This window comes from Myxine glutinosa, chromosome 6, assembly GCF_964187855.1.
Source record: "Myxine glutinosa chromosome 6, kmMyxGlut1.1, whole genome shotgun sequence".
Lineage (NCBI taxonomy): Eukaryota > Metazoa > Chordata > Myxini > Myxiniformes > Myxinidae > Myxine > Myxine glutinosa.
This window is the reverse complement of record NC_136266.1, coordinates 55,182,318-55,209,093: the sequence shown is the minus strand read 5'-3', so window position 1 is coordinate 55,209,093 and position 26,776 is coordinate 55,182,318. Positions and strand designations below refer to the sequence as shown.

Sequence of the window (26,776 nt, the reverse complement as noted above, 5' to 3'; positions counted from 1 at the left end):
ACCACGTGACCTATGACGTCATAATTACAATAAAAATTATACAGGTGGAGTTGCACCTATGGTGAAAATTTCGTCAATTGGACCAATAATTGCAGAGAAAAATCATATTTATTCTGTGCAGACAAACAAACAAACAGACAGACGAACAAACAAACAAACAAGACAGACAAACGGACTCAAATGCAATACCCTCTCCTCTGGCGAGAGTAATAAAATAAATCGCACCATACCAGTTATATGTGGAAGCCTGAAATACTTGAAGGAAAAATTTACATCCTGATTTTTAAGAAACCGGATGAGGATATAGTGGGGCGATACATGAAATAATTGTGCACTTTTGGGTAACATCATGAAACGTGACACAATGGCAGTATTCAATAAACTGATCAAATCTAGATACAAGACCACTTGACTTTTCATCAAATGACCATCATAGTCAAGATGTTTTATCAGAATCTCAACATTTGGTTGTAGACAGCTTATATTCATTTAAAACTGGCCAATATTCTGAATATGGTTCCAAAGTAAATAGCAAAATTAGCCTTACTGATCGAATGTTTTGTCTTTTTCAGGCATAGCTTGAGGATGAATATTAACGATGACTGCAGTTACAATTTGGTGGTGGGTCGTGGTGGTGGCAATGACTTAATGAAATTTGCTGATATTGGTTAAGGGGCAGCTGCACATCACATTAACATGGCAGATACTGACTGGCTAATGTGCGCACTTTGTTCGACGTTAACGCCAGAAACTCTCCAGTGTCCAGCAAATTCCAGATGAAGAGTTTTGGGTTCTGTGTATGGCAGTTTGGCCAGAAACATAGAATGAATTTGCTAAATAAAATGCCTGCCAATGAACATTGACGTTGCCACCCTTTCTGTAGAAGGGGGATTATGTGAAACGTTTAAGATAAGATAAGCCAGGCTAAATGGCGTAAACCCTGCCGAGATAAATTCAGCAATCTAAGATTACAGAGTGAAGAGAATGAATGTAGCTCATTAACCTGTGAAGTTTAGTCGACGTAGTCTCTGAGGAAGACCCAAGACACTCCTTTGTTTACTCTGTGAAGAAAGTTCAGGCGAACTTCACAGAACTTGCACATTTAATCTGGATGCAAATGTGAGAATAAGCATATTTCTCTTGAATGACTCTTCTACTGGCCAGGTTGAGGTCAGGTGATGTATGGTAGCACAGCATGTTATACATATCATACAAACATACATTTTCCAGTTCAGCTGAAAGGTTAAGCAAAGTCAGAAATATGCAGTTGTTTATTGTAAACTCTGATACTAGATATCCCTTTTTTTTTTTTACAATTCAACAGAATTGGTCTTCCAGTTTCTTCTTGAAAGTGTTACGTGCTCCTCCCCGACCCCATGGTCACGGTGTACCTCCGAGCCCCGAGAGGAGCCACGGCAGAAAAATATGTTATTCTGTGTCAGAAATCAATAGGGAAACCACACCACTGGTTATCAACAAACAAATATTATATTAAAAATCACACAAGAATAACGGTACAATAATAATAGCAATCAAAAGTACAATCAACACATCTTATGTTGGTACCATCAGCTCGGATAGGATAACTCACTGTGCTCCAAGTGAGTGAAAAAAGAACATTCCCCAATGTCTCTATGGCTCAAAGGTGATTCCCTCCAGCGAGCGTCAGAGCGATATCGAGTCGAAACCCAAACCCCGTTCAGATGACGGGCCCAGTCACTCCGCCAAAACAGCACAGAGGCATAGGCGGCCGAAGCGGCGCAAAGTGTCACGTGGTCCAAAACCGCGTAAGGCAAACTCACGGAGGAATGGGAAATCCAAAGGCGCCCTCCAGGTATGAACGTTCACGGTTCACCGTCGGCGAACCGCAAATTAATCTTCAAACTCCGCGTTGCACACACACATCCCAGATAGACGTCTGAATGGTGAAAAAAGCTGACGCGAAGCAAAGACCTTTTGCGATGAGCAAAGCGCGAGTGTCAAAATGGCCGATGGCTCGTACTTGAGTCGCAACGACCCGGCGATGATTCTTCAGAATCCCAACGCCAAACCTGACCACGCAGGTTTATCAATCCCAGCGATAACACCTATCGCAGGAATTCCTTTCAAGGAAACTCAAAGTTCACTCGTGACTTTCGTTCGACAACGCTCGCTCCGGAGCTTGAAGCGACCAGCTTCTTCTCTGACTTTTTGCCCCGCCTTCTTTTCTTCTCTTTCCGCTTCGTCGTCGTCCGGTTCCGGTTTCATTTAAAACCTTAACCTTTTTACCTTTCGACAACAATAACCGCCATTTCCCTCAAACCACAATAATAATAATACATGGAACCAGAAATGTTTCAAGTGGACGAAAACCACAACAGCGGAAGTGATGAATCCGTAACAAAAGCTGTGCCCATTTCTAAAAACACAACAGAACCCGAGAACAAATATTTAATACAGTATTATTACCTCCACCACCAAAGGTGGATGGAGGTTATATTTTTGTGCATGTCTGTCTGTCTGTTTGTCTGTGAACAGGATATCTCACAAAGTTGTGCACGGATTCGGCCGAAATTTGGTGGAGATGTAGCGAATGTGACGAGGACGAAATTATTTAGATTTTGGTGAAGATCCGTATTCCGATCCGGCTAGTATAATTTTTAACAAGCGTTACGCCTAGGTCCCCCGTCGGGGAAGTGATGTGATTTGACAAAGTGGAACACGCAGAAAACATGCTATGATATGATATTTCGCTCACAAGGGTCAGACATACATGGAGGCGGCCATCTTGGATTTTGATGTGGCGACCCAATTTTCAATAGCGTTCTTCCTTATGCCTAGATACACCCACACACCAGAAGCTCCTTCGCTTATTTTTCAAGATATTTCGCTCACAAGGTTCAGAAATATATATGGTGGCGGCCGTCCTGGATTTTGACGTGGCGACCCACTTTACAATAGCGGTCTTCCTTATGCCGAGATACACCCACACACCAAATTAGAAGTTGGTACTTCGCTTATCTTTCAAGATATTCTTCTCACAAGATTCAGACATACATGGCGGCGGCCATCTTGGATTTTGACGTGGCGACCCAATTTTAAACAGCGTTCTTCCGTGTGCCTAGATACACCCACACACCAGATTAGAAGTTGGTACTTCCTTATTTTTCGAGATATTTCTCTCACAAGGTTCAGACATATATACGGTGGCGGCCATCTTGGATTTTGACGTGGCAACCCAATAGATACACCCACACACCAGATTAGACGTTGGTACTTCGCTTATTGTTCGAGATATTTCGCTCACAAGTTTCAGACATATATATGGTGGCGGCCATCTTGGACTTTGACGTGGCGACCCAATTTTCAATAGCGTTCTTCCTTATGGCTTCCGGTCCCTCGAGCGACGGGGCTTGCTTTGATCTCTCCACGGCATCAAAGTTTGAGTGTTTTCCCGTTCGTTTCTTTGTCAAATTTCCGCTGCGTATTTTGTTGTGTATGTATTATTGTGTGTTTCTATTTGGTTTTGGTTTTGTAGTTGTTGCAAATTTGTGTGTAATTAGTCGTTTCTTTGTCTGCGCCTCGTGCGGCCTGGTGTCTCGGGCGGCCTCCTCGTCTCGACTTGTGCCCCGCCCCCTATATTCTCGTTTGTTCTTTCACCTCTGCTCCTGCTTTCTCAAATCCACGTTCTCACTTAGAGACTTTTCCCAGATTGTTTTCATGGTTTTGTTTAAATATTTATTTAAATATGTTTAAACCGCAGCGGTGATCCCCCCCCCCCCCCTCCCCCCAGGATTTCCATGTTTTAAACGTTTCCCAGTGTGTACCCTGGATAAGAATAGGTACGCCGTATCCCTGCGTGTCGTAGGAGGCGACTAAGAGGGTTGGCGTCAGGAAGGGCATCCGGCCATAAAAAAAACATTGCCTCAAAAAGAGAACCATGACAATTACAACTACATGTGGGCAGGGTACAGCCCGATGTGGAGATCGGTTTCTGAGGTTTGGGACATGGAATGTAGGGACAATGACAGGGAGATCAGGAGAAGTGGTGGAAGTATTGGTCAGAAGAAGAGTGGACATATGTTGTGTGCAAGAGACGAGATGGAAGGGAAGTGGTATGAGAATGGTGAAGGGTAGGCAGGGACAGAAATACAAGTTTGTGTGGCAAGGGTGCCTGGAGGGCGTGAATGGTGTTGGTGTCCTGTTTTCTGAGGAGTTTGTAGACAGTGTGGTGAGTGTGACTAGAGTGAGTGATAGGTTGATGATGGTGAAAATGATGATTGGAAAGCTCTTGGTGAACGTCATCTCGGGATATGCTCCGCAGGTTGGTCGGAGCGATGAAGAGAAGGACAAGTTCTGGTGTGCGATAGAGAAACTGATGGAAAACGTGAAAGATGAGGAAGTTGTTGTGGTAGGAGGAAACCTAAATGGACATGTGGGAAGGAGTATGGATGGTTTTGACGGAGTTCATGGGGGTTACGGATATGGCGTGAGAAATGGAGAAGGTGAAAGGATTTTGGAGTTTGCTGATGGAGCTGATTTGTTGATTTGTAATACTCAGTTCCAGAAAGAGGATAATAAGCTTGTTACATACACGTCAGGTGGGTCGACGACAACCGTTGACTACCTGATGGTGCGTAGGCGAGATAGGGGGCACCTCCGAGACACAAAGGTGATCCCGGGGGAGGAGGCTGTTTCACAGCACCACTTGGTTGTCTGCGACGTAAGGGTGAAAGGTGCGAGGAGAGCTCGGCGGGTGAAGTACCAACCGAGAATGAAGGTGTGGAGGTTGAAAGAGGTGACAGTAAGGGAGGCATTAAAAGAGAGGCTGAGTAGGGTCGAGGATGATGTGGTTGAGCTTGAAAGTGGTTGGATGTCAATGAAAGCTAGTCTGTTGGGAGCCGTTGGTGAGGTATGTGGATGGACAAAAGGACCACCGAGGCACTCGGAAACATGGTGGTGGGATGATGAAGTTGGAAAGAGGATTGACGAGAAGAGGAAGAAGTTCAAGGAGTGGCAGAAGGCGAAGGGTACGGGAGCAGAAACAGCAGAGCATGAAAGTTATAAGGCAGCCAGGAAGGCTGCAAAGAAAGAGGTAGCAAAGGCGCAGGAGGCATGTAGGAAAATGTTCGGAGAACGCTTGGATTTGGAAGAGGGTCAGAGAGCGGTATTCAGGATTGCAAAGCAGATAGCGAAAGAGAGGTGTGATGTGATGGGGGTGAGCTGCTTGAAGGATGAAGTGGGACAAATCGTTGTCGACCCAGATGGAATTAAAGGAAGATGGAAAAGATATATGGAAATGCTGTTGAATACAGAGAATGAATGGGATGGCAACATAGAGAGTAACCCAGTTTTAGGACCGGCAGAGAAGATAACTGAGAAGGAAGTTGAGGAAGCGATAAAAGCAATACAACAACAACAACAACATGCATTTTAAGGCCATGTTCCCTGCTAGAGCGGGGGTTAGCCTTGCGGTCCCCATGACAATCTTCTCCATTTTGCCCTATTTTCTGCATCTCTCCTTGTTAACCCCCTTGCCCGCATTTCTTCTTCCACCATCTTTAGCCAAGTCTTTCTCGGTCTTCCCCGTCCACTACTTCCTTCTACATTAACTTCCATCACTCTTCTCAACCAGTCACTTTCATCCTTCCTCAATACATGACCAAACCATCTCAACCTGTTCCTCTTCACAGCATCAATCACAGGCAATATTCCCATCATCTTTCGCAATTCATCATTTGTCTTCCTCTCTCTCAACGATACTCCGCACATCCATCGAACCATTCGCATTTCCACCCTTTCCAGCCTTCGTTGCTGCTCTACGTTCATTACCCATGTCTCGCTCCCATAAATCATAACACTTCTCACACATGCAGCATACACCTTTCCCTTCAGCTTCAGCGACACTCTCCTCCTCATCAGCACGCCACTCAGTTCCCAAAACTTCTTCCATGCACATCTCACTCGAGCAACCGTTGCCGAGTCTGATCCACCTTCTCCATTCAGCATGTCTCCGAGGTAGCAAAATGTTTTCACACCTTCCAGCTTCACGCCGTCTCCAAGATCCAACTCAACATTTCCTCCATCTGCAGCTCCCTCTGTGCACACCTTACATTTGAATGTAGCTGCCACACTGGTTAATGACCCTCTCAGACCACTACATTTTTGATGAACCCACTCAGCACACATTGTACATTGAATGGAGTTCACTCCGACACCCTTCCTGCACACAGCACACGGCCACTTCCCAGTTCTTTCCACCTCACCACATGCTTTACCACTTGCCATCACCTTTGTCTTTCCGATATTCACCTTCAGACCTTTTGTCTCCATACATTCATTCCACTTGTTCATCTTTTCCTTCAGTCCATCCATACTTTCCGCAATCAACACCAGATCATCTGCATACAACAACTCCCACGGAAAACCCTCCTTTACGGTCTGAGCCAGCACCTCCATCACAGCTACAAATAGTAGTGGACTTAGTACCGACCCCTGATGCACTCCCACCTTCACCTCAAACTCACCACTGTTCCCGTCCTTCGTCCTTACAGCTGTGCGTGCTCTTTTGTACATTGCCATCACTACTCTGATCAACCATTCCTCCACTCCTAACTTCCTCAATGCCCATGTCAATACTTTGCGTGGAACCCTATCGAATGCTTTCTCCAGATCAACAAACCCAAAAAACAACTTCTTCCTCTTATCCATGTACTTCTCCTGCAACTGCCTCACAATGTAAAGCGCATCTGTCGTTCCTCTTCCTGGCATAAATCCAAACTGCATTTCGTCGATCTTCACTTTCTTCCTTATCCTCCTCTCCAACACCCTTTCCAATACCTTCATTCCATGCTCCAATAACTTTATCGCTCGGTACGAGCCACACTCCAGAGGGTCACCTTTCCCCTTGTATAGAGGGACGAGGGTACTCAGTTCCCAATCCACTGGAATGCGGCCTTCTTTCACCACCAGATTACAGATCTCTGTCATTCTCTTCACACCCCAACTTCCTGCTGCCTTCAACATATCTCCCACAACTCCCGTCGGCCCGCCCGCTTTTCCACTCTTCATTGCTTTTATCGCTTCCTCAACTTCCTTCTCAGTTATCTTCTCTGCCGGTCCTAAAACTGGGTTACTCTCTATGTTGCCATCCCATTCATTCTCTGTATTCAACAGCATTTCCATACATCTTTTCCATCTTCCTTTAATTCCATCTGGGTCGACAACGATTTGTCCCACTTCATCCTTCAAGCAACTCACCCCCATCACATCACACCTCTCTTTCGCTATCTGCTTTGCAATCCTGAATACTGCTTTCTGACCCTCTTCCGAATCCAAGCGTTCTCCGAACATTTTCCTACATGCCTCCTGCGCCTTTGCTACCTCTTTCTTTGCAGCCTTCCTGGCTGCCTTATAACTTTCATGCTCTGCTGTTTCTGCTCCCGTACCCTTCGCCTTCTGCCACTCTTTGAACTTCTTCCTCTTCTCGTCAATCCTCTTTCCAACCTCAACATCCCACCACCATGTTTCCGAGTGCCTCGGTGGTCCTTTTGTCCATTAGAGTAGAATAGAATAGAGCCTGTGATAAAAGCAATGAAGGGTAGAAAAGCGGGAGGGCCGACGGGAGTTGTGGGAGATATGTTGAAGGCAGCAGGAAGTTGGGGTGTGAAGAGAATGACAGAGATCTGTAATCTGGTGGTGAAAGAAGGCCACATTCCAGTGGATTGGGAACTGAGTACCCTCGTCCCTCTATACAAGGGGAAAGGTGACCCTCTGGAGTGTGGCTCGTACCGAGCGATAAAGTTATTGGAGCATGGAATGAAGGTATTGGAAAGGGTGTTGGAGAGGAGGATAAGGAAGAAAGTGAAGATCGACGAAATGCAGTTTGGATTTATTCCAGGAAGAGGAATGACAGACGCGCTTTTCATTGTGAGGCAGTTGCAGGAGAAGTACATGGAGAAGAGGAAGAAGTTGTTTCTTGGGTTTGTTGATCTGGAGAAAGCATTCGATCGGGTTCCACGCAAAGTATTGACATGGGCATTGAGGAAGTTAGGAGTGGAGGAATGGTTGATCAGAGTAGTGATGGCAATGTACAAAAGAGCGCGCACAGCTGTAAGGACGAAGGACGGGAACAGTGGTGAGTTTGAGGTGAAGGTGGGAGTGCATCAGGGGTCGGTACTAAGTCCACTACTATTTGTAGCTGTGATGGAGGTGCTGGCTCAGAACGTAAAGGAGGGTTTACCGTGGGAGTTGTTGTATGCAGATGATCTGGTGTTGATTGCGGAAAGTATGGATGGACTGAAGGAAAAGATGAACACGTGGAAGGAATGTATGGAGACAAAAGGTCTGAAGGTGAATATCGGAAAGACGAAGGTGATGGCAAGTGGTAAAGCATGTGGTGAGGTGGAAAGAACTGGGAAGTGGCCCTGTGCTGTGTGTAGGAAGGGTGTCGGAGTGAACTCCATTCAGTGTACAATGTGCGCTGAGTGGGTTCATCAAAAATGTAGTGGTCTGAGAGGGTCATTAACCAGTGTGGCAGCTACATTCAAATGTAAGGTGTGCACAGAGGGAGCTGCAGATGGTGGAAATGTTGAGTTGGATCTTGGAGACGGTGTGAAGCTGGAAGGTGTGAAAACATTTTGCTACCTCGGAGACATGCTGAATGGGATTAGGTGGATCAGACTCTGCAACGGTTGCTCGAGTGAGATGTGCATGGAAGAAGTTTCGGGAATTGAGTGGCGTGCTGATGATGAGGGGAGTGTCGTTGAAGCTGAAGGGAAAGGTGTATGCTGCATGTGTGAGAAGTGTTATGATTTATGGGAGCGAGACATGGGTAATGAACGTAGAGCAGCAACGAAGGTTGGAAAGGGTGGAAATGCGAATGGTTCGACGGATGTGCGGAGTATCGTTGAGAGAGAGGAAGACAAATGATGAATTGCGAAAGATGATGGGAATAGAGCCTGTGATTGATGCTGTGAAGAGGAACAGGTTGAGATGGTTTGGTCATGTGTTGGGGAAGGATGAAAGTGACTGGTTGAGAAGAGTGATGGAAATGAATGTAGAAGGAAGTAGAAGACGGGGAAGACCGAGAAAGACTTGGCTAAAGATGGTGGAAGAAGAAATGCGGGCAAGGGGGTTAACAAGGAGAGATGCAGAAAATAGGGCAAAATGGAGAAGATTGTCATGGGGACTGCAAGGCTAACCCCCGCTCTAGCAGGGAAAATGGCCTTTTAAAATGCATGTTGTTGTTGTTTTTGTTTGTTCTTCCTTATGGCGAGATACACCCACACACCAAATTAGAAGTTGGTACTTCGCTTATTTTTCAAGATATGCAGGTTACAAGGTTCAGACATACATGGCATCAGACATACATGGCGGCGGCCATCTTGGATTTTGACGTGGGTTGCACCCACACACCAAATTCGAATGCGGTCCTTCGCTTACGCACGCACGCCCGCACGCACACACGCACGGAGGGGAAAGTCATAGTCCCCCTTTCGCTCCGCTGAGCGACGGGGGACAATAAGTGATTCTTCACCATTGGGAGATAAGGCCAAAACCGATATATAGCAGGATATCTCAAAAAGTTGTGGAGAATTTGGACGAAAGTTGGTGGAGCGGTTGCATATGTGACAGGAAGAACTCATTCAATTTTGGCATAGATTCAAATCCAGATCCAGATCAGAGACTTTTTAAAACTGATTCTTCGCCATTGAGTGATAGGACTAAAACTGACATATATCAGGATATCTCAAAAAGTTATGGATGGATTTGGACGAAACTTGGAGGGCAGGTTGGGTGTGTGACAAGGAAGAATTGATTCGATTTTGGTGAAGATCTGAATATGGATTCGGATTCGAGAATTATTTAATTTTCAAGTGATTCTTCACCATTGAGAGACTGGGCCAAAACTTATTATATAAAATGATATTTAAAAAAGTTATGGACGAGTTATGACTGAACTCGGGGGGATGAGTTGGTTAGGTGACAACAACAAGCTGATTAGATTTTGGTTCATGTCCGAATCCAGATCCGGCCTATCAGTGGGATACAAAACGTAAACTGTGCAGCCTGATGGTGGTATGCTCTCTACCGAGTGTCGCTCCAGTTAAATATCTGAATTGCCACGACTTGCCAAAACTTGTCATTTGTTTACTCGATGTATGAAAAAGACTTGGATGAAATAATTAAGGAATGTTGCTCGAAGTTTGTCGGTATTTCTGTTCCAATATAATTGTTGCAGCAGCCTATGAGAAGTGTCATAATTTGGTTTGCTCATTAACTTGATCTTTTGAAAAAGACAAGTTATTTCTCCTGACTCTTAAGTTTATGTGGCAGCCATTTAGAATTTTTTTTTCCAAACCTGCTAAGTTTTGCGTGTTAACTACAGGAAAATTGGCGATCTGGAAGACTATTCAAAATCTTTGGGTTGATTTTGCTATGGGTGGCTACTTTGAAAATGGTGGCCATTTTAAATTAATCTCAAGTGGGCTTATAGGTATTTTTAATTCACTGATAATACGAGTAGTATAGTCATGCAAAGTTTGACATATTTAACCAAAAGTTCCGAATTCAGTCAACGAATTTTCTACATCAATATTGCACCATGAATACCAATTCAAATAAATAACAAAATGATGCCAAATGGCAAGGCGAGACAACGAGTCTCAATCTCCCTCTCGACAAATTTTACCCATTGTACAGATTAGACATCAAATGGGATAAAAAACAATGATGTGAGCACTCACAAGTCCTCTCAAAATGGATGTGAAAACAACAAGGAGCCTACATTTGATACGGCTGCCTTCAACAACACGACGTACAATCTAGGCAATTAACCAAATTGCTCAAAAGGAGTTAAAACCTAATAGAGTCAATACTTTTGTAAATTGGAAATTGAAGTGATTATAAATTGATGTCCTTTTTTGAACAAATCAATGTAGAGAATGGCAATGGGATCCTTAACAAATATATTGTTTGCTTCTCATGGACATGCAGTAGAAAATATTAAGGTGCAAAGGGAAGATTTAGCAGAATTGAAAATATCAAATTCATGGTCGAGATCACCGAGGATGCATTTTCATAATTTTCTCAGTAAATGAAATTTTTACCTCCGAAATGATCGTGCCTGTCGATGGTGGAATTAGGGATGAGTTCCGAACAACCATAAAATACTCACTGGTGTCCGGTCATACAGCCTCTCCCGCTCAAACACCTATCCGCTGCCTTCACGTGGCGGAGCTGTTACACACTAAAGCGAGAGGTGTGAAAGCGGGTGTCTGGCGCTGTGACCAGATTGCTCGTGTCGTGTGAAAGCACATGCCGTAGGACAATGTAGAAATAATAATGGGAGATTTTAACTTCAAAGCAGGGGAAGGAAAACACCAGGATATTGCAGGGCCACATGGATTGAGAGAGAGAAATGAACACCGTCTCATTGAATTGGACATGGAATGAGGACAATCGCCAGACAAACATGGGCATCACCTGATGGAATGATCAAAATTCTAATTGACTACATCTTGATAAATAAACAATACAGGAATAGTTACAAATGCAAAAAATTGCAAAGGCAAAAAGCAAGGGCATACCTCCACCAGGCTGAACAGTTTACGTTTTGTATCCACTGATGGGTCGGATGTGGATCTGTACCTGAACCAAATTCTAATCGGCTTGTTCTTGTCACCTAACCAAGTCATCCTCCAAGATTCCTCCAAATTCGTCCATAACTTTGAGACATCCTGCTATATAGCGTTTTTATCCCTATATCTCAATGATGATAAATTACTTGGTGAATTAAAAAACCCTCGTATCCGGATCAAGATATGGATCTAGATATTCGCAAAAATCGAATCAATTCATGGTTGTCAAATAACAAACCTTTCCAGCAAGTTTAGTCTGAATCAGTTCATAACATTTTGAGATATTTTGCTCAAAGACAGACAAAATGACAAACAAATAGGAGTGAAAACATAGCCTCCGTTCACCTTGGGTGGCAGAGTCTATCTCGACAAGGCCCAGAGTGGACTGTGGTTGTGATCACAACGTATTAATGACGCTCAAACAAAAGCGAAACAAGACAGAGCAATCAGAGATTGCAGACCCTCGCCAGGAGGTGTTTTAAAGCCTTTTGTGTTAAAACAAATATGACGGCCAAACAACGTGACCGATGATATCAATTTTTTTTTCTCCACCAATTTATCCCTAGATTATGCTCAATAAATTTCATCTTGATTGGATGAAGTTTTGTACTTGTCGAATTATGACATCATAATGGAGGCACCTATGACATCATCATTAACATATGTTATTCCACATGCAGATTTCTTTACAATGAGCCATGTCTAATTTTTTTGTATGCAGCACTTTCAGAGATATAGAGATGCAAAGTTTTTTTTGGTTTTTCCAAGATGGCAACCATACCACGTCACCTATGACGTCCTAATCATAAAAATATATATAGGAGGAGATGCACATATGGTGAAAATTTCCTGTCAATTGGACCAACGGTTGCAGAGAAAATCATATTCATTCTGTGCGGACAAACAGACAAACAAACAAATGAAAAAAAAATCACTCATCGAACGACACTTGACAAAAGAGAACAAAGTAGAATGGCACTTGGTAGAGCATCCTTTTGACCTCACAAATAATTGGTGGTTGAATTATGTTACCTAATATGCAAATTGCCTTCAAATCAAGTTAAATCGGTCGAAAATTGACAATTTTAGAAACTCGGCCTATGATGACATTTTGGCCTATGTTGACCTCAAAAATAGTTGGTGGTTGGTTTTAGTAAGCTGATGTGCAAATCTGATTCAGATTTTAAGTCAATCGGATGAAAATTGAGGATTTTAGAAATTTGAGAAAAGTGATTGACCGAAGGCCTATTTTGATCTCAAAAATAGTTGGTATGAAAAATCCTATTCAAATTTCAAGTCAATAGGATGAAAATTGAGAATTTTAGAAGTCTGGCCTATGATGACCTTTTGGCCTATGCGGACCTCCAAAATAGTTGGGGTTGGTTTCAGTAAGCCAATATGAAAATCCTATTCAGATTTCAAGTCAATCAGATGAAAATGGAGGATTTTAGAAAAGTGGTTGACCTTTGTCCTATGTTGATCTCAAAAATAGTTGGTGGTTGAATTAAGTTCGCCGATATGAAAATCCCATTCAAATATCAAGTCAATCGGCCGAAAATTGAAGATTTTAGAAATTTGAAATGGTTGTTGACCTTTGGCCTATGTTGACCTCAAAAATAGTTGGTGGTTGAATTTAGTTAGCTGATATGAAAATCCTATTCAAATGTCAAGTCAATCGGATGAAAATCGAGGATTTTAGAAATCTGAAAAAAGTGATTGACCTTTGGCTTGACCTTTTGACCTCAAAATATATAGGATTTTGACAGACAACAAACTCTACCATTTAGTGAAGTTTCGTGAAGATCGGTTTAAAATTGTGACCTATAGGCAAGTATAAGTGAGCGGACATACAAGCAAACACACACAAACAAACAAAAACACAAACCGGAGTGATCAACATACTTGTCAAAAAAATGTTTTTGGCCAAGTAACAAACAGTCAGACACAGACAGACAAACGGACTCAATTGCAACACTCTCTCCTCTGGTGAGGGTAATAAAATGAAGGGAAAGAAAATAATGAGATCGCTTACAGCAAAATTAAAAGAAGTAGCTTTAAAAAAAGCATTTCGGAAGACAATCAAACTCACATGCAGAGAGCACGTGGCAACAAAGGAAACTATCATTGATGGAAGTTGCAGACAATATATGAAGAAAAAGAGGGAATATGAAAAAGCAAGATTGGATGACACCAGAAATACAAGAAAAAAATGAAAGAAAGATGAAAGGCCAAGGACAATACTGCAAAATACAGAGAAATCTTTAGAGTGTTCTGAAAAATGTGGGGAAAAAAAAAAACACTCGCATACGACAATAAGTGTGCTGAGATTGAACAGCTACAGGAAGAATGGTGTCCGTAAATCAAACCACTAAAACACAAGGAATACAGAGCGAGGATGGAAAACTAATGTTCGATGAAACAAATACTCAACAGATGGGCTGAATACATTGAGGAATTATATATCTCGATGAAAGGTCAAACATCGGGACTGAAAATACAAATATTTTCCAAAATGTAAACTTATCTGAAGAGGATGTGATGGAGACAAGAGTGGAAGACATATTGACCGGCATCTACCATATAAAAGTGTGTGTGTGTGTGTGTGTGTGTGTGTGTGTGTGTGTGTGTGTGTGTGTGTGTGTGTGTGTGTGTGTGTGTGTGTGTGTGTCCCTTCATAAGGGTAGGTTTTAAAGGCTTTGAGTAGTGCTTTAGGAGGGATTTGAGTTGGGGGTTTAATGGGCAATATTTGAACATGACTGTGCGTCCACCGGTTAAAAGACCTAAAAGACTGAGGACCCAAAAGACCCCAAGGACCCAGAAGACCCCAAAGACCCAATGGACCCCAAAGACCCAAAATACCATGTAGATTGTTAAAGACACAAAAGACCATGAAGACCCAGAATACCCCAAGGATCTAGAAGACCCCAAGGACCCAGAAGACCCCAAGGACTCTGAAGACCCCAAGGACTCTGAAGACCCTGAGGATCCAAAAGACTGAAAAGACCCAAAATACTGAAAAGACCCAAAAGACTGAAAATACCCTGAAGATGCAATTGACCCCAAAGACCCTTAAATACCCCCAAAGACTCAAAAAGACCCTGAAGACTTAAACACCCAAAATACCACAAAAATCCCAAAACACCCCAAACGACCCTGAAGACCCAAAAGACCCAAATGAGCCATTGGATCCAAATGAGCCCCCATGGACCCAGAAGACCCCAAGGACTCCGAAGACCCCAAGGACTCCGAAGACCCCAAGGACTCTGAAGACCCACAATGCCCCAAAGACACAAAAGACCCTGGAGACCCAATGGGCCCCAAACACTCAAAATACCGTGAATACCCCAAAGACACTGAAGACATTGAAGACTGTTAAAGACTGTTAAAGACCCAAAAGACCACGAAGACTCTAAAGACCCCCAAAGACCTTTAAAGACCACAAAAACAAAAAATTCCCTGAAAACCCATAAACACACTGAAGACCCAAAATACCCCAAATATCCTTAAATACCCCAAACACCAAAATACTCTAAAGACCATTAAAGACTGTTAAACACCCAAAATACCCTGAAGACCCAAAATACCCCAAATATCCTTAAATACCCCAAACACCAAAATACTCTAAAGACCATTAAAGACTGTTAAACACCCAAAATACCCTGAAGTCCCAAAATACACCAAAGTCCCAAAATACCCCAAATACCTTTTAAAAACCCTGAAGACCCCAAGGACCAAAATGACTTAAAATACCCTGAAAAAGCAAAATACCCCAAAGACACCAAGACCCTTAAAGATCCAAAAGACCCAAAAGACTCTGAAGACTTAAAGATCCAAAAGACCATGAAGACCCAAAATACCCCAAAGACCTTTAAATACCCCCAAAGACCTTTAAATACCCCGAAGACCTTTAAATACCCCGAAGACCTTTAAATACCCCGAAGACCGAAAAGATCAAAAAGACCCTGAAGACTGAAAAGACCCAAGAGACCCAAAGAACCTTAAAGACAAAAAAGAGCCTGAAGACCCAAAATACCCCAAAGATCCCAAGACCCAAAAAATCCCAAAAATCGAAAATACCCCGAAGCCCCTTAAAGACCCTGAGGATCCCAAAGACCGAAATTACCCCGAAGACCCTTAAATACCCCAAAGATCCAGATCTAGGACCCAAAATACTTAAATGACCCAAAAGACGCTGAAGAACCAGAAAAACCAAAAGGCACAAAAGACTCTGAAGACACTGAAGTAAATCGCACTTTTCTTTCCTTGGAGTTTCCTTCTGTATCCATCTTGTGCACCCCATGCATTATCTTGTCCACTCAATGCATCCACTCCTGCACCCTCGCCCCCATTCCTCCCAAAACATATTGTTTGTCCAAATCTCACTTTACCTTGGCCTTTGGCTCTGCTGTTGGTGTTTGTTTCTGATTTTCTCTCTCTGTCTGTCTCTGTCTCTCTCTGTCTCTGTCTGCCTGTCTGTCTGTCTCTCTCTCTTTGTCTCTCTCTCCCTATTTGGCCTGTTGCATCCTGATCTGTTCAGTGTACCAGTATTAGCTCTTCCACAAGCCTCAAGTACGTATACAAAAAAAAATACAAAAGTGTCTGAGCAACAATTAACTGGGATTAAAAGAGGGAAAGGGAACCAACTGAGGATGTTAACCAAAAGATTGATACAAAATAATATAAAGTAATTTGTATGTTTTATAGAATACGCAAAGGCGTTCAATAGAATTAAGAATGACAAAATAAAAGAAAAATTAAAAGATGAAATACTATAAGAGCAAATTGGGTTGATCTCAAATCTCTACTGGAATTAAATAGCGAAAGTCAGAACAAATTTTGGTGAGACTAAGTTCTGAAGTAGAGAAAGGAGTCCGGTCCGACAGGGCTGTCTATTTTTCCACCGGTCTTATTACCTCCGCCACCGAAGGTTATGTTTTCACCCCTGCCTGTTTGTGTGTGCGCAGGATATATCAAAAGGTTATGTACGAATTCGGATGAAATATTGTGGAGAGCTTGGGTATGTGACAAGGACAAAATAATTAGATTTTTGTGACGATCCGAATCCGGATCCAGATAGGAGAATTTTTTTTTTAATCTTCAAGTGATTCTTCACCATTGAGAAATGGAGCCAAAACGATATATGGCATGGTGTTTAAAGAAGTTGTGTATGCTTTGGTTAGGTGACGAGAACAAGCAGATTCGATTTTGGTTTAGGTCGGGATCCCGATCCGGCCCATCAGTGGAATACAAAACGTAAACCGTTCAGCCTGGCAGAGGTATGTACTCCACGGAGTGTCGTTATAGTTTAGTACGTACAGTGAATAATTAATACAAGGCAAATTGCAAAATACCCCGGGCAAAAAAAGTAAATGGCAAAGATATTACTACTACCAGGTGTGCCGATGACCCTCCAGTGATTGCTAACGCTGAAGAAGAGCCGCACCTCATGAAGGAATTAAGCACCAAAAAGATGAAATGTATCGTCTTTGAGAAAACACAATGTTTGAAAGTCACCATCAGGTCCCAAGGACAAATTCTGAAACAAGTTTTAAGTTACACATATCATGGAACAAGTGTAACAGATGAAAAGTATACATAACCAAAATCAAAAAAGAATTCGAATGGCAGAGAGTGCTTTCTGAGACATGAAACAATTATTGAGAAGGAATTGGGATATTCAAACAAAACAAAACCACTGCAAAAAAAGATAAAAAGACCCATATAATGTCTGTAGAGACATATAACAGTGAGCATGGACAATAGGAAAAGAAGTGAGGACAAGAACAAATGGCTACAGGTGGATATCGAAGGTTATCTGGCAGAGCAGAGTTGGCAACAATGGTATTAGAAAGGTTTGTCCAAGAAACAAACATTGCTGAAAAGCATAACAAAGAGAAAGCCAGCTTTATTGTCTCTGACACCGAAGGAAGACAAACAAGAAGGTGGAAGGATGATATAAAGGAGGAATGGTATGACAAAACTAGCACGGACCCGGTAGGGTAGATCGCATACCTCTGCCAGGCCGAAAAGTTTATACGATACTTGCGAAATATCACCAACAAATATAACCTCCAAAATTATTGGTGGTTGAATTAAATGACCAAATATACAAATGCTCTTCAACTTTCAAGTCAATTAAATGAAAATTGATGATTCTAGAAATCTGGCCTATGTTTACCTTTTGACCTTTAGACCTAATATGCAAATCCTGTTCAAATTTCAAGTGAATCAGATGAAAATTGAGGATTTTAGAAGTTTGACATTGACCTTTGACCTATGTTGATCCTTTGACCTCAAAATCAATAGGCTTCTTCCTTATGACGAACTCTACCGTTTGGTGAAGTTTTGTGAAGTGTGTGTCTGTGTGTGTGTGTGTGTCTGTCTGTGTGTGTGTGTGTGTGTGTCTGTGTGTGTGTGTCTGTATGTGTGTGTCTGTGTGTGTGTGTCTGTGTGTGTGTGTCTGTGTGTGTGTGTCTGTGTGTGTGTGTCTGTGTCTGTGTCTGTGTCTGTGTGTGTGTGTGTGTGTGTGTGTGTGTCTGTGTGTGTGTGTCTGTATGTGTGTGTCTGTGTGTGTGTGTCTGTGTGTGTGTGTCTGTGTGTGTGTGTCTGTGTGTGTGTGTCTGTGTGTGTGTGTCTGTGTGTGTCTGTCTGTCTGTCTCTGTCTGTCTCTGTCTGTCTGTCTCTGTCTGTCTGTCTCTGTCTGTCTCTGTGTCTGTCTGTCTCTGTCTGTCTCTGTCTGTCTGTCTCTGTCTGTCTCTGTCTGTCTCTGTCTGTCTGTCTGTCTCTGTCTGTCTGTCTGTCTCTGTCTGTGTGGTGAAGTTTAAAATTGTGACCTGTAGGCAGTTGACATACAAACAAAGACAAAATAACACACGTGACCAAAAAATACACTTTTAAAATCTTCGATTTTGCAGGATTTTTGCATTTTTTGCAACAAACAGGGGTGAAAACATAACTTCGATCCACCTTTGACGGTGGAGGTAAACAGAGCAAGCAATAACAATTTCGATTCAAGTGAATATTCCTGTTTGCAGGAAGGATATTTAAAATATACTCATGCACTGCAGGGCTCAAAATGAAATCTTTGACAGAGAAACTAAAGTCAAGATATGTTCAGCAAATTATTGACTTGGCAATGTATACTAACGCTCTTTGTGTGTCATGATCCACGTTTTACGGCCTAATTCTGCTTCAATCAGCCAGTTTACTTTCTTAGGAAGTGAAATCGTAAAAAAGCAAATGTCTGTGGGCTTGCTCTGATGTGCATGTGAAGGTGTCTGTATCTTTGTCTTGCTCTATCCTTCCCTTTGCAAGCTTTCTCATGCAAATTACTTCTGGTTGTCTTCATGTATTTGCACTTCTCTTCTCTGGTCTGTTCTTTTGCTTCACAGGGCATGACCTGTGCTACGTGTGAATGCTGGTGTGGGAATGCATGAATGGCTGAAAAGGCTTTTCATGTCTCTACTTCCTTGCAATCATCTAAAGATAAACTGGAAAACTGGCATTGGACTGCAAGTGTTTATCATAATAGTCACAATATGTCAAAAAGCTGCTTTTCAGGCCTTGTATTTTAGAATTATTTTGGTTAACACTGTTTGTGCAAAGTGTCTGCACAAGAATGGCCATTAACCAGTTTATGAATGAATTTGTATTTATAAGTTAACCTGCTCGAGATTTTGAGTTAGCTTCAGCCAATTGGATATGATTTGATGCCATGTTACAATTAAAATGTACGTTCGTTGAATTAATCACAGTTTAAGTTGCAAGGATATTTACAAATACTGTATCTGCGAAGGTAGCTTTAAGAGGATTCATCATTTGGCGGATTCTTGCTTTACCCTCCTGTGATTGGTTGATAGGTTTAATAAATTAATTAATTTATCACCTATTGAAAAAAAAGGTGTAGGATAGCTGTTAAATTGGGTGTGGCAATAAAAGAGCTCATTGGGCTAAGCTTTTAAAAACTGATTCGAAAATAAAAATCCCAATGGAACCCCTACACATACATACCAGTGTGCAGCCAGACATTTAGTCAACATCCCCAGACAACTGCTTAAGTCAACCATAACAATATAATACAATATAATCTTATATATATTGCAAACAATGATGTCTGTCCATATTGCAAACGTCTGTCTCTCGTTCACGGCGGCCACGTCCTGCGATGCATTTGAAAGGCTGCTGATTGGAAATTTTGTGTTTTCATTTCACTCTTCTTGATGCAATATAGTGAGAACCTTATTGTCCCTTCCAGTAATCTTTAAAATCAATATGAACATCTGGATTAAAGTAGATTAAATACATAACTTCATGTGGTAACAATTTAAAATAGATATATTTTGCCCTCTGTTTAGACAAATCCAACCACCGCCACCCGACGTTGCACCACCATTCTACACGCTGGGCGGTGTAAGTAGCTTAGAGCTTTGGCTTTAAATGAAACAAAGAATGCAACACAATTAATTCTCCAATTCGTAATATGGATGCTCCAATTCGTAATTAATTTGTTTGCAGCAAAACAAAAAATCCCCCAAAAGATCACAATGACAAAGTCTTGATTAGAACAGGCCAGACTTACCTGCAGCAAGGCAGCGAGTTTCGGCAGTGGCTGGGTTAGAGGGTACAAATCTGGCTGGGTATCGTAGGTCTGCTCTCCACGAGACACCGGCCGTTGAAGGATTGCCCTGGCGCTCCGTACTCTTGGGGAAACCACACTGTCGTCGACTTGTGACAGGTAAAACTGATGTGAACAGCCGAGAAGCTTCGTTTCATTATCCAAGATCACTGAATGTACCAATATGCTTAATTCATCATCGCTGTTGGATACGTAAGTATGATTATTGGTTTTAACCCTACTCATGTTAATGACCAATAATCAAGCCAAGACAATTATCACTTCTTATACAAGTTGCCCTTTCATTCCTTCAAGGATATCAATTAATGGCTTTACCCAAGTACACCTCCATAGAGGCACAAGGCAGGAAATGTAAACGGCAATTGCAGCAAAGCCAGTGATGGAAAGAAGTATTAAATGAGTGTGTAAAGAGCTGCTGGGACTTGGAGCTCTTGGTTGGCTGAACAAGTGTGCAAAGTGTAATGAAAGACATGCTGAGCATGCAATTTCTAATGCGACATAGAAAGAATAGCGAGTACTACATTCCTTCATGAATGTTAATTCCTATTCTTGGCATAAAAATGAATACAAATTTCAACGAAATTGCGAAGAAATAAAAAGAAAATGATAATTCTGAATGGACGCCCATTACTGTAATCAGATTCCTGCTAATGCTGTAGTGCGAGTTGGCATAGTTTTCCATTTCCTCACATGATATTATGAGGAACTGAGATATTCTATGTCATTATAACTACATGTTTCCCATCCAGGAAGATGGTGAAGAGGAGCACACTTGCTGTTTAGTTCAATGCCGGGGAAATCTATAAACTGTCGGACCGGTGATTCGAAGGCAGGGGGTTGCATAAAATAGTGCACCATCCCTTGGGTAGATGTTAAGCTGTGGGCCCCTCTGCCAGCATTATCCAGTGAAGGTAAAATCAAATAAAATCCCATGGTGTCTTTTGCAAAGAGTAGATGAGGTATTGTCGGCACCACATGGCCAAATTCGAAATTCATGCAAAAACTGTGGAAAGCAAGTGGTCCCTTCTTCTCGGCTATTCCTTGTTGCCTTGTTACAATGCTTGCGATCTCAGTGCGTGGTTGCTGTGCAGGCACAGCATCTCACAAACGATAAACAGATTTACACACACAGGTGTTCAAAAAGGTAAATGTGCATGGGCCATCTTCAGCTCCAAAAGGCAACCATAACGATAACAAAGCGGCCCTGCATTGGTGAATGTCAATCACGTAAACACACAACTAAGCACATGGAGCAAAGTGATTTCATCAGGGGAAAGGTAATTGGATGCACTCGCTTAAATTCAAGTGTTATTCATAAAGATTTATAATGCAGTAGCGGAGTGTGGTGCCCACGGATGATTAACGTTACATCACATTTGTAAAAAATCCGTAGCAATTTTATGCTACTCGTGAACTTATGGATATTGTGAACTTAAAAAGCAGGAAAAAAAGCAATCTGCATGAGATGCCATCTTTGTGGTATGGATTTCAGATGCATTGTGGGGAAAAACGTCACAAATGTACAATTGGGGCATAACTCATGGACGTATTTAACAAGTGAACATCATGGTTAATGTGGCCCAGCACACATGTGAGAACATTCGGAAAATTATTTTGAGCTACAGGCAACTTAAAAGCATCGTTACACTGAAGTATTTGGGAACATTTGGAGCAAACTTGATAGGCTGTTTAATTGCAAGCAAGCGATTATATTTTACTACCCTTGTTAAAAATGGTCTTCCTTTGCAATCACCCAGGTATGGTCTTCCACAACTCCAGCCATTATGTGGTTGAGGGTCATGAGACCACGATTAAATTTGATTTTAAATATACAGTGCCTTCAGAAAATATTCACACCCCTTGAGGTTTTTCACATTTTGTTGTGTTACAGCCTGAATTTAAAATGGATTAAATTGAGATTTTTTTTTTGTTACTGATCCACACAAAATACCCCATAATGTCAAAGTGGAATATTTTTTGGAGAAGTTTTACAAAATAATTTAAAATGAAACAGAAATATCTAATTTTCATAAGTATTCAACCCCCTGAGTCAATACTTCATCGAAGCGCCTTTGGCAGCGATTACAGCTTCAAGTCTTCTTGGGTACGTCTGTATCAGCTTTGCCCATCTGCATTTGGGGAGTTTCTCCCATTCTGCCTTGCAGATTTGCTCAAGCTCTGTCAAGTTGGATGGGGAGCGTCAGTGAACTGCATTTTCTTCCAGTCTTTCCACAGATTCTCAATGGGATTCAGGACTGGGCTTTGGCTGGGTCACTCAACGACTCATAGTCTTGTTCTGAAGCCATTCCAGTGTTGTTTTGGCTGTATGCTTGGGGTCATTGTCCTGTGGGAACATATATCTTCACTGCAGTCCAAGGTCTTTTGCACTCTGAAGCAGGTTCTCCTCAAGGATTTGCCTGTATTTGGCTCCATTCATTGTTCCCTCTATCCTGACAAGTCTCCCAGACCTTGCCGCTGAAAAGCATCCCCATAGCATGATACTGCCACCACCATGCTTCACGGGATGTTGTTAGATAGGTGATGAGCTGCGCTTGGTTTCCACCAGACGTAGCACCTAGCATTGAAGCCAAAAAGTTCAATTTTCCTCTCATCAGACCACAGAGTATTTTCCTCCCCTTCATGCTCTCAGAGTCTTTGACCTACCTTTTTGCAAACTCCAGGTGTGCTGCCATGTGCTATTTTCTCAGGAGTAGTTTCCATCTGGCCACTCTCCCATAAAGCCTAGATTTGTGAAGGGTTGCAGAGACTGTTGTCCTTCCGGCATGTTCTCCTATCTCAGCCAAGGAACTCTGTAGTTCTGTCAGAGTGGTCATTGGGATCTTGGTCACCTTCATGACCAAGGTCCTTCTTGCACAGTTGCTCAGTTTGGTCAGATGGCCAGCTCTAGGAAGTGTCTGGGTAATTCCATATTCTTTCTATTTCCTAATGATGGAGCTTACTGTGCTCTTGGGAACTTTCAACACTCCAGAAATTGTTTTATACCCTTCCCCCGATCTATGCCACCTCACAATTCCATCTCGGAGATCTACGGACAGTTCCTTGGACTTCATGGTGGTTTCTGCTCCGACGTGCCCTGAAACTGTGGAACCTTATATAGAAAGGTGTGTTTCTTTCGAAATCATGTCCAATCAATTGAAATGGCCACAGGTGGACACCAATCAAGTTGGAGAGACATCTCAAGGATGATCACAGGAATTTGGATGCACCTGAGCACAATTAGGTGTCATAGCAAAGGAGTTGAATACTTTTGAACTCAAGACATTTCAGCTTTTCTTTATTAATTAATTTGTAAAAAAATTCTAAAAGATAATACCACAAAGTCAGTGGAATTTTGTGCAGATCAGTGACAAAAGAAAATCTCAATTCAATCCACGAGTACACCCGTTCCCCAAGGAGGCGACAGGAAGGGTCATTCCTCTCTGAGATGTATAGATTATATTAGATCTATGGTTGGGCCTCAAGAACAATGGGGGTGTGTTCATTTACCAAGTTTCTTGTAGAGTGCTCGCCAAGTGGTTTAAGCATTCGAGCAAGCACTCCATTCAAAACCTTTGATAATTAAGTAAAGGCTAGCTTGGCAAGCGCTAGCTAGCTGCTTGGTAGCTGAACACTCCCCGGGTTTCCTCCCTTTCAGTTTCGTGTTAAACAGCATTAGCGACTGTTTGAAAAGGTAATCATACGTGTTTGTGGTTTATAATATTTTTACTTCTGGTAAGGGGTGCTCCCACAAAAACAGCATGATAAGCCGTTTATACACGTTAACACGGCGTTTGTTCAAGGAGGAAACACCCCTTGGGGAGGTAGGATATTATTAGTATCAATATTGTTTTTTTAATAACATTATTTTGCTATTATCGTTAGTGTTGTTATTAGAAGTGTCCTTGGAAAAGCACCACAGTAAAGCTATCTTAACACGGATATACACCTCAACATACAACCCCATTGGTGGGGAAACCCCCTTGGGTAAGGGGGGAAATGAATTCGCTACAACATTCATTGTGTGACCCTTAGCCCTTCTGTCAAATTTGGTTAAGATTGGATAACTAACTACCGAATGTATCGCGTTCAAAAAACGTCAGACAGACAGACACCAGATTGCGTATTTTATGATGATTTTAAATTCAGGCTGTAACAACAAAATGTGAAAAAGTCAAGGGGTATGAATACTTGATGAAAGCACTGTACGTGTGGCGTTATGAATATTCTTTACAAGGAAAAAAAAACAGTAGCCAAACCTTGTAGAAAAGGGCCATGGCGAGGATTTTTCGATATGCTGGGCTGGCAAGCACAGGGTCCTCCTCTGGCTTGAGTTCAACCTTGAGCTCAGCAAGTGCTCCTTGTGATGGGGAGAGAGATGTCGAGTGACGAAGAAGAAGGGATGGAGGGGATGAACAAAAGGATTACAAGAGAAGTAAGCAATAGCAGGGAGCAGAGTAAGTAAAGAAAGACAATCAATGTTGTACGAGGAAGAACTGAGTGCAGTTCAAGGACTTGTAGCATTGACAATGTGTGGAGATTGCAAAATGGAAATCACTACGGAAGCACAACCAACTGGAGGTTTTTGTCATGGAACATACACTCAGGCGTCTGGTGTCAATCACAGATTGGATTTAAAGTTGGAACGAGAACGGCACTCGGTAGAGCACCTACCTTCACCACACAATGACTGATCCAGTAGAACATATCGGGCCCAATAATTTTATTAAATAACATGCCATATATCGTTTGTGGCCCCATTTCTGAATGGTGAAGATTTATTTTGAAAACTAGAATGGCACTCGGTAGAGCGCAAACCTCCGCCAGGCTGAACAGTTTGTTTTGTATCCCACTGATAGGCAGGATTTGGATCCGGACCTGAACCAAAATCAAATCGGTTGTTCTTGTCACCTAACCAACTCATTCACCTAGTTTCGTCATAACTCGTCCATAACTTTTTAAAATATGTTGTATAATCGCTTTTCACACGATCTCTCAATGGTGAAGAATCATTTAAAAACTAAATAATTCTCGTATCCGAATCCATATCCAGGTCTTCACCAAAATCGAATCGTCCTTGTCAGACACCCAACTGGTCCACCAAGTTTCATCCAAATCCATCCATAACCTTTTGAGATATCGCGCTATGTATTGGTTTTAGCCCGATCACTCAATGGTGAAGAATCACTTTTGAAATTAAATAATTCTGGTATTTGAATCCATATTCAGATCTTCACAAAAATTGAATCGATTAATTAGTTCTTGTCATACACCGAACCGCTCCACCAAGTTTCGTCCATAATTCGTCCACAACTTTTTGAGATATCCTGCTATACATCATTTTTGGCCCCATCTCCCAATGGTGAAGAATCACTTCAAATTACACCAGCCACCTCCGAATCCGGATCTTCACCAAAATCGAATCATTTCATCCTTGCCACAAAAGCTACCTCTATGCCAAATTTCGTCCGAATCTGTCCACAACTTTTTGAGATATATTGTTCACAGAAAGACAAAGAAACAAACAGACAGGGGTGAAAACATCACCTCCATCCACCGATGGTGGCGGAGGTAAAAAAAATAAAAATTCTTGTATCTGTATCCGGATTCAGATCTTCACCAAAATTGAATCAATTAATCCTTGTCAAACACCGAACCTCAGGTTTCGTAAAACTTCATCAATAACCTTTTGAGATATCCTGCTATGCATAATTTTGGTCCTATCTCTCTATAGAGAAGAATCACTGGAAAAAAACTATATCGGATCTGGATCCGGATCTTCACCAAAATCTAATCAATTTGTCCTTGTCACACACCCAACCAGTCCTTCAAATTTCATCTGAATCCATACCGAACTCTTTGAGATATCCTGCACATAAACAGAGAAACGGGTGAAAACATAACCTCTGTCCACCTTCGGTGGGTGGACATAATACACAGGACATTTTCTAAGTCTTATTCTAACCTCAATCACAAAATCTCAAAATCACAGACTGATGAAACAAGTGGAACATTTCTTTCAATCCTGACAAATCTCACACTCTCAATATGTCTCTCCAAAAAGACTGTCTGGACAACCCTCCCATCTACTTTCTCAACAATCCTCTCCAAGAAGTTCTGTCACTCAAGCTTTTGGGTCTCACTATCTGCCATGATCTTTCCTGGGAAAACCATATTTCCAAGCTGGCCTCCAAAGCCAGTCGCCGACTGGGCATCCTCCATCGTGCGAAGTCCTTCCTTGGCACACCTGAGCTCCTCACCACATACAAGGCTTTCATCCGCAGCTTGATGGAGTACTGCTCTCCCCTCTGGGTTGGTGCTCCTGCCTCACACCTAGCTCGGCTTCACGTTGTTGAAACCAAAGCTTTCAGAATCATTGGAATCTCCTGCGATGAAGCTACCTCCGAGGGCCTTTCACTCACTCACCACAGGCAGGTTGGTGGTCTTTCTGTCTTCTACTGACTCCTCTCCGGCCTTGCTCCCCCAGCTCTCTCTGGGCTCTGTCCCCACAAATATTCCTCCA

General features: G+C 42.2%; 1 protein-coding gene across 3 annotated transcripts in view; it reads right to left on the bottom strand.

Moving 5' to 3' along the window:
• LOC144892609 (uncharacterized) overlaps positions 1 to 26,776 on the bottom strand; it is a 190,255-nt gene that overhangs the window by 82,741 nt on the left and 80,738 nt on the right. For all 3 annotated transcript variants that reach the window (XM_078779851.1, XM_078779850.1, XM_078779852.1), the window contains exons 12-13: positions 24,513 to 24,613; positions 20,200 to 20,361 (exon numbers count right to left, since the gene is read on the bottom strand). In XM_078779851.1, the coding sequence (XP_078635977.1) occupies positions 20,200 to 20,361; positions 24,513 to 24,613 (263 nt within the window). The remainder of the gene's footprint in view (positions 1 to 20,199; positions 20,362 to 24,512; positions 24,614 to 26,776) is intronic.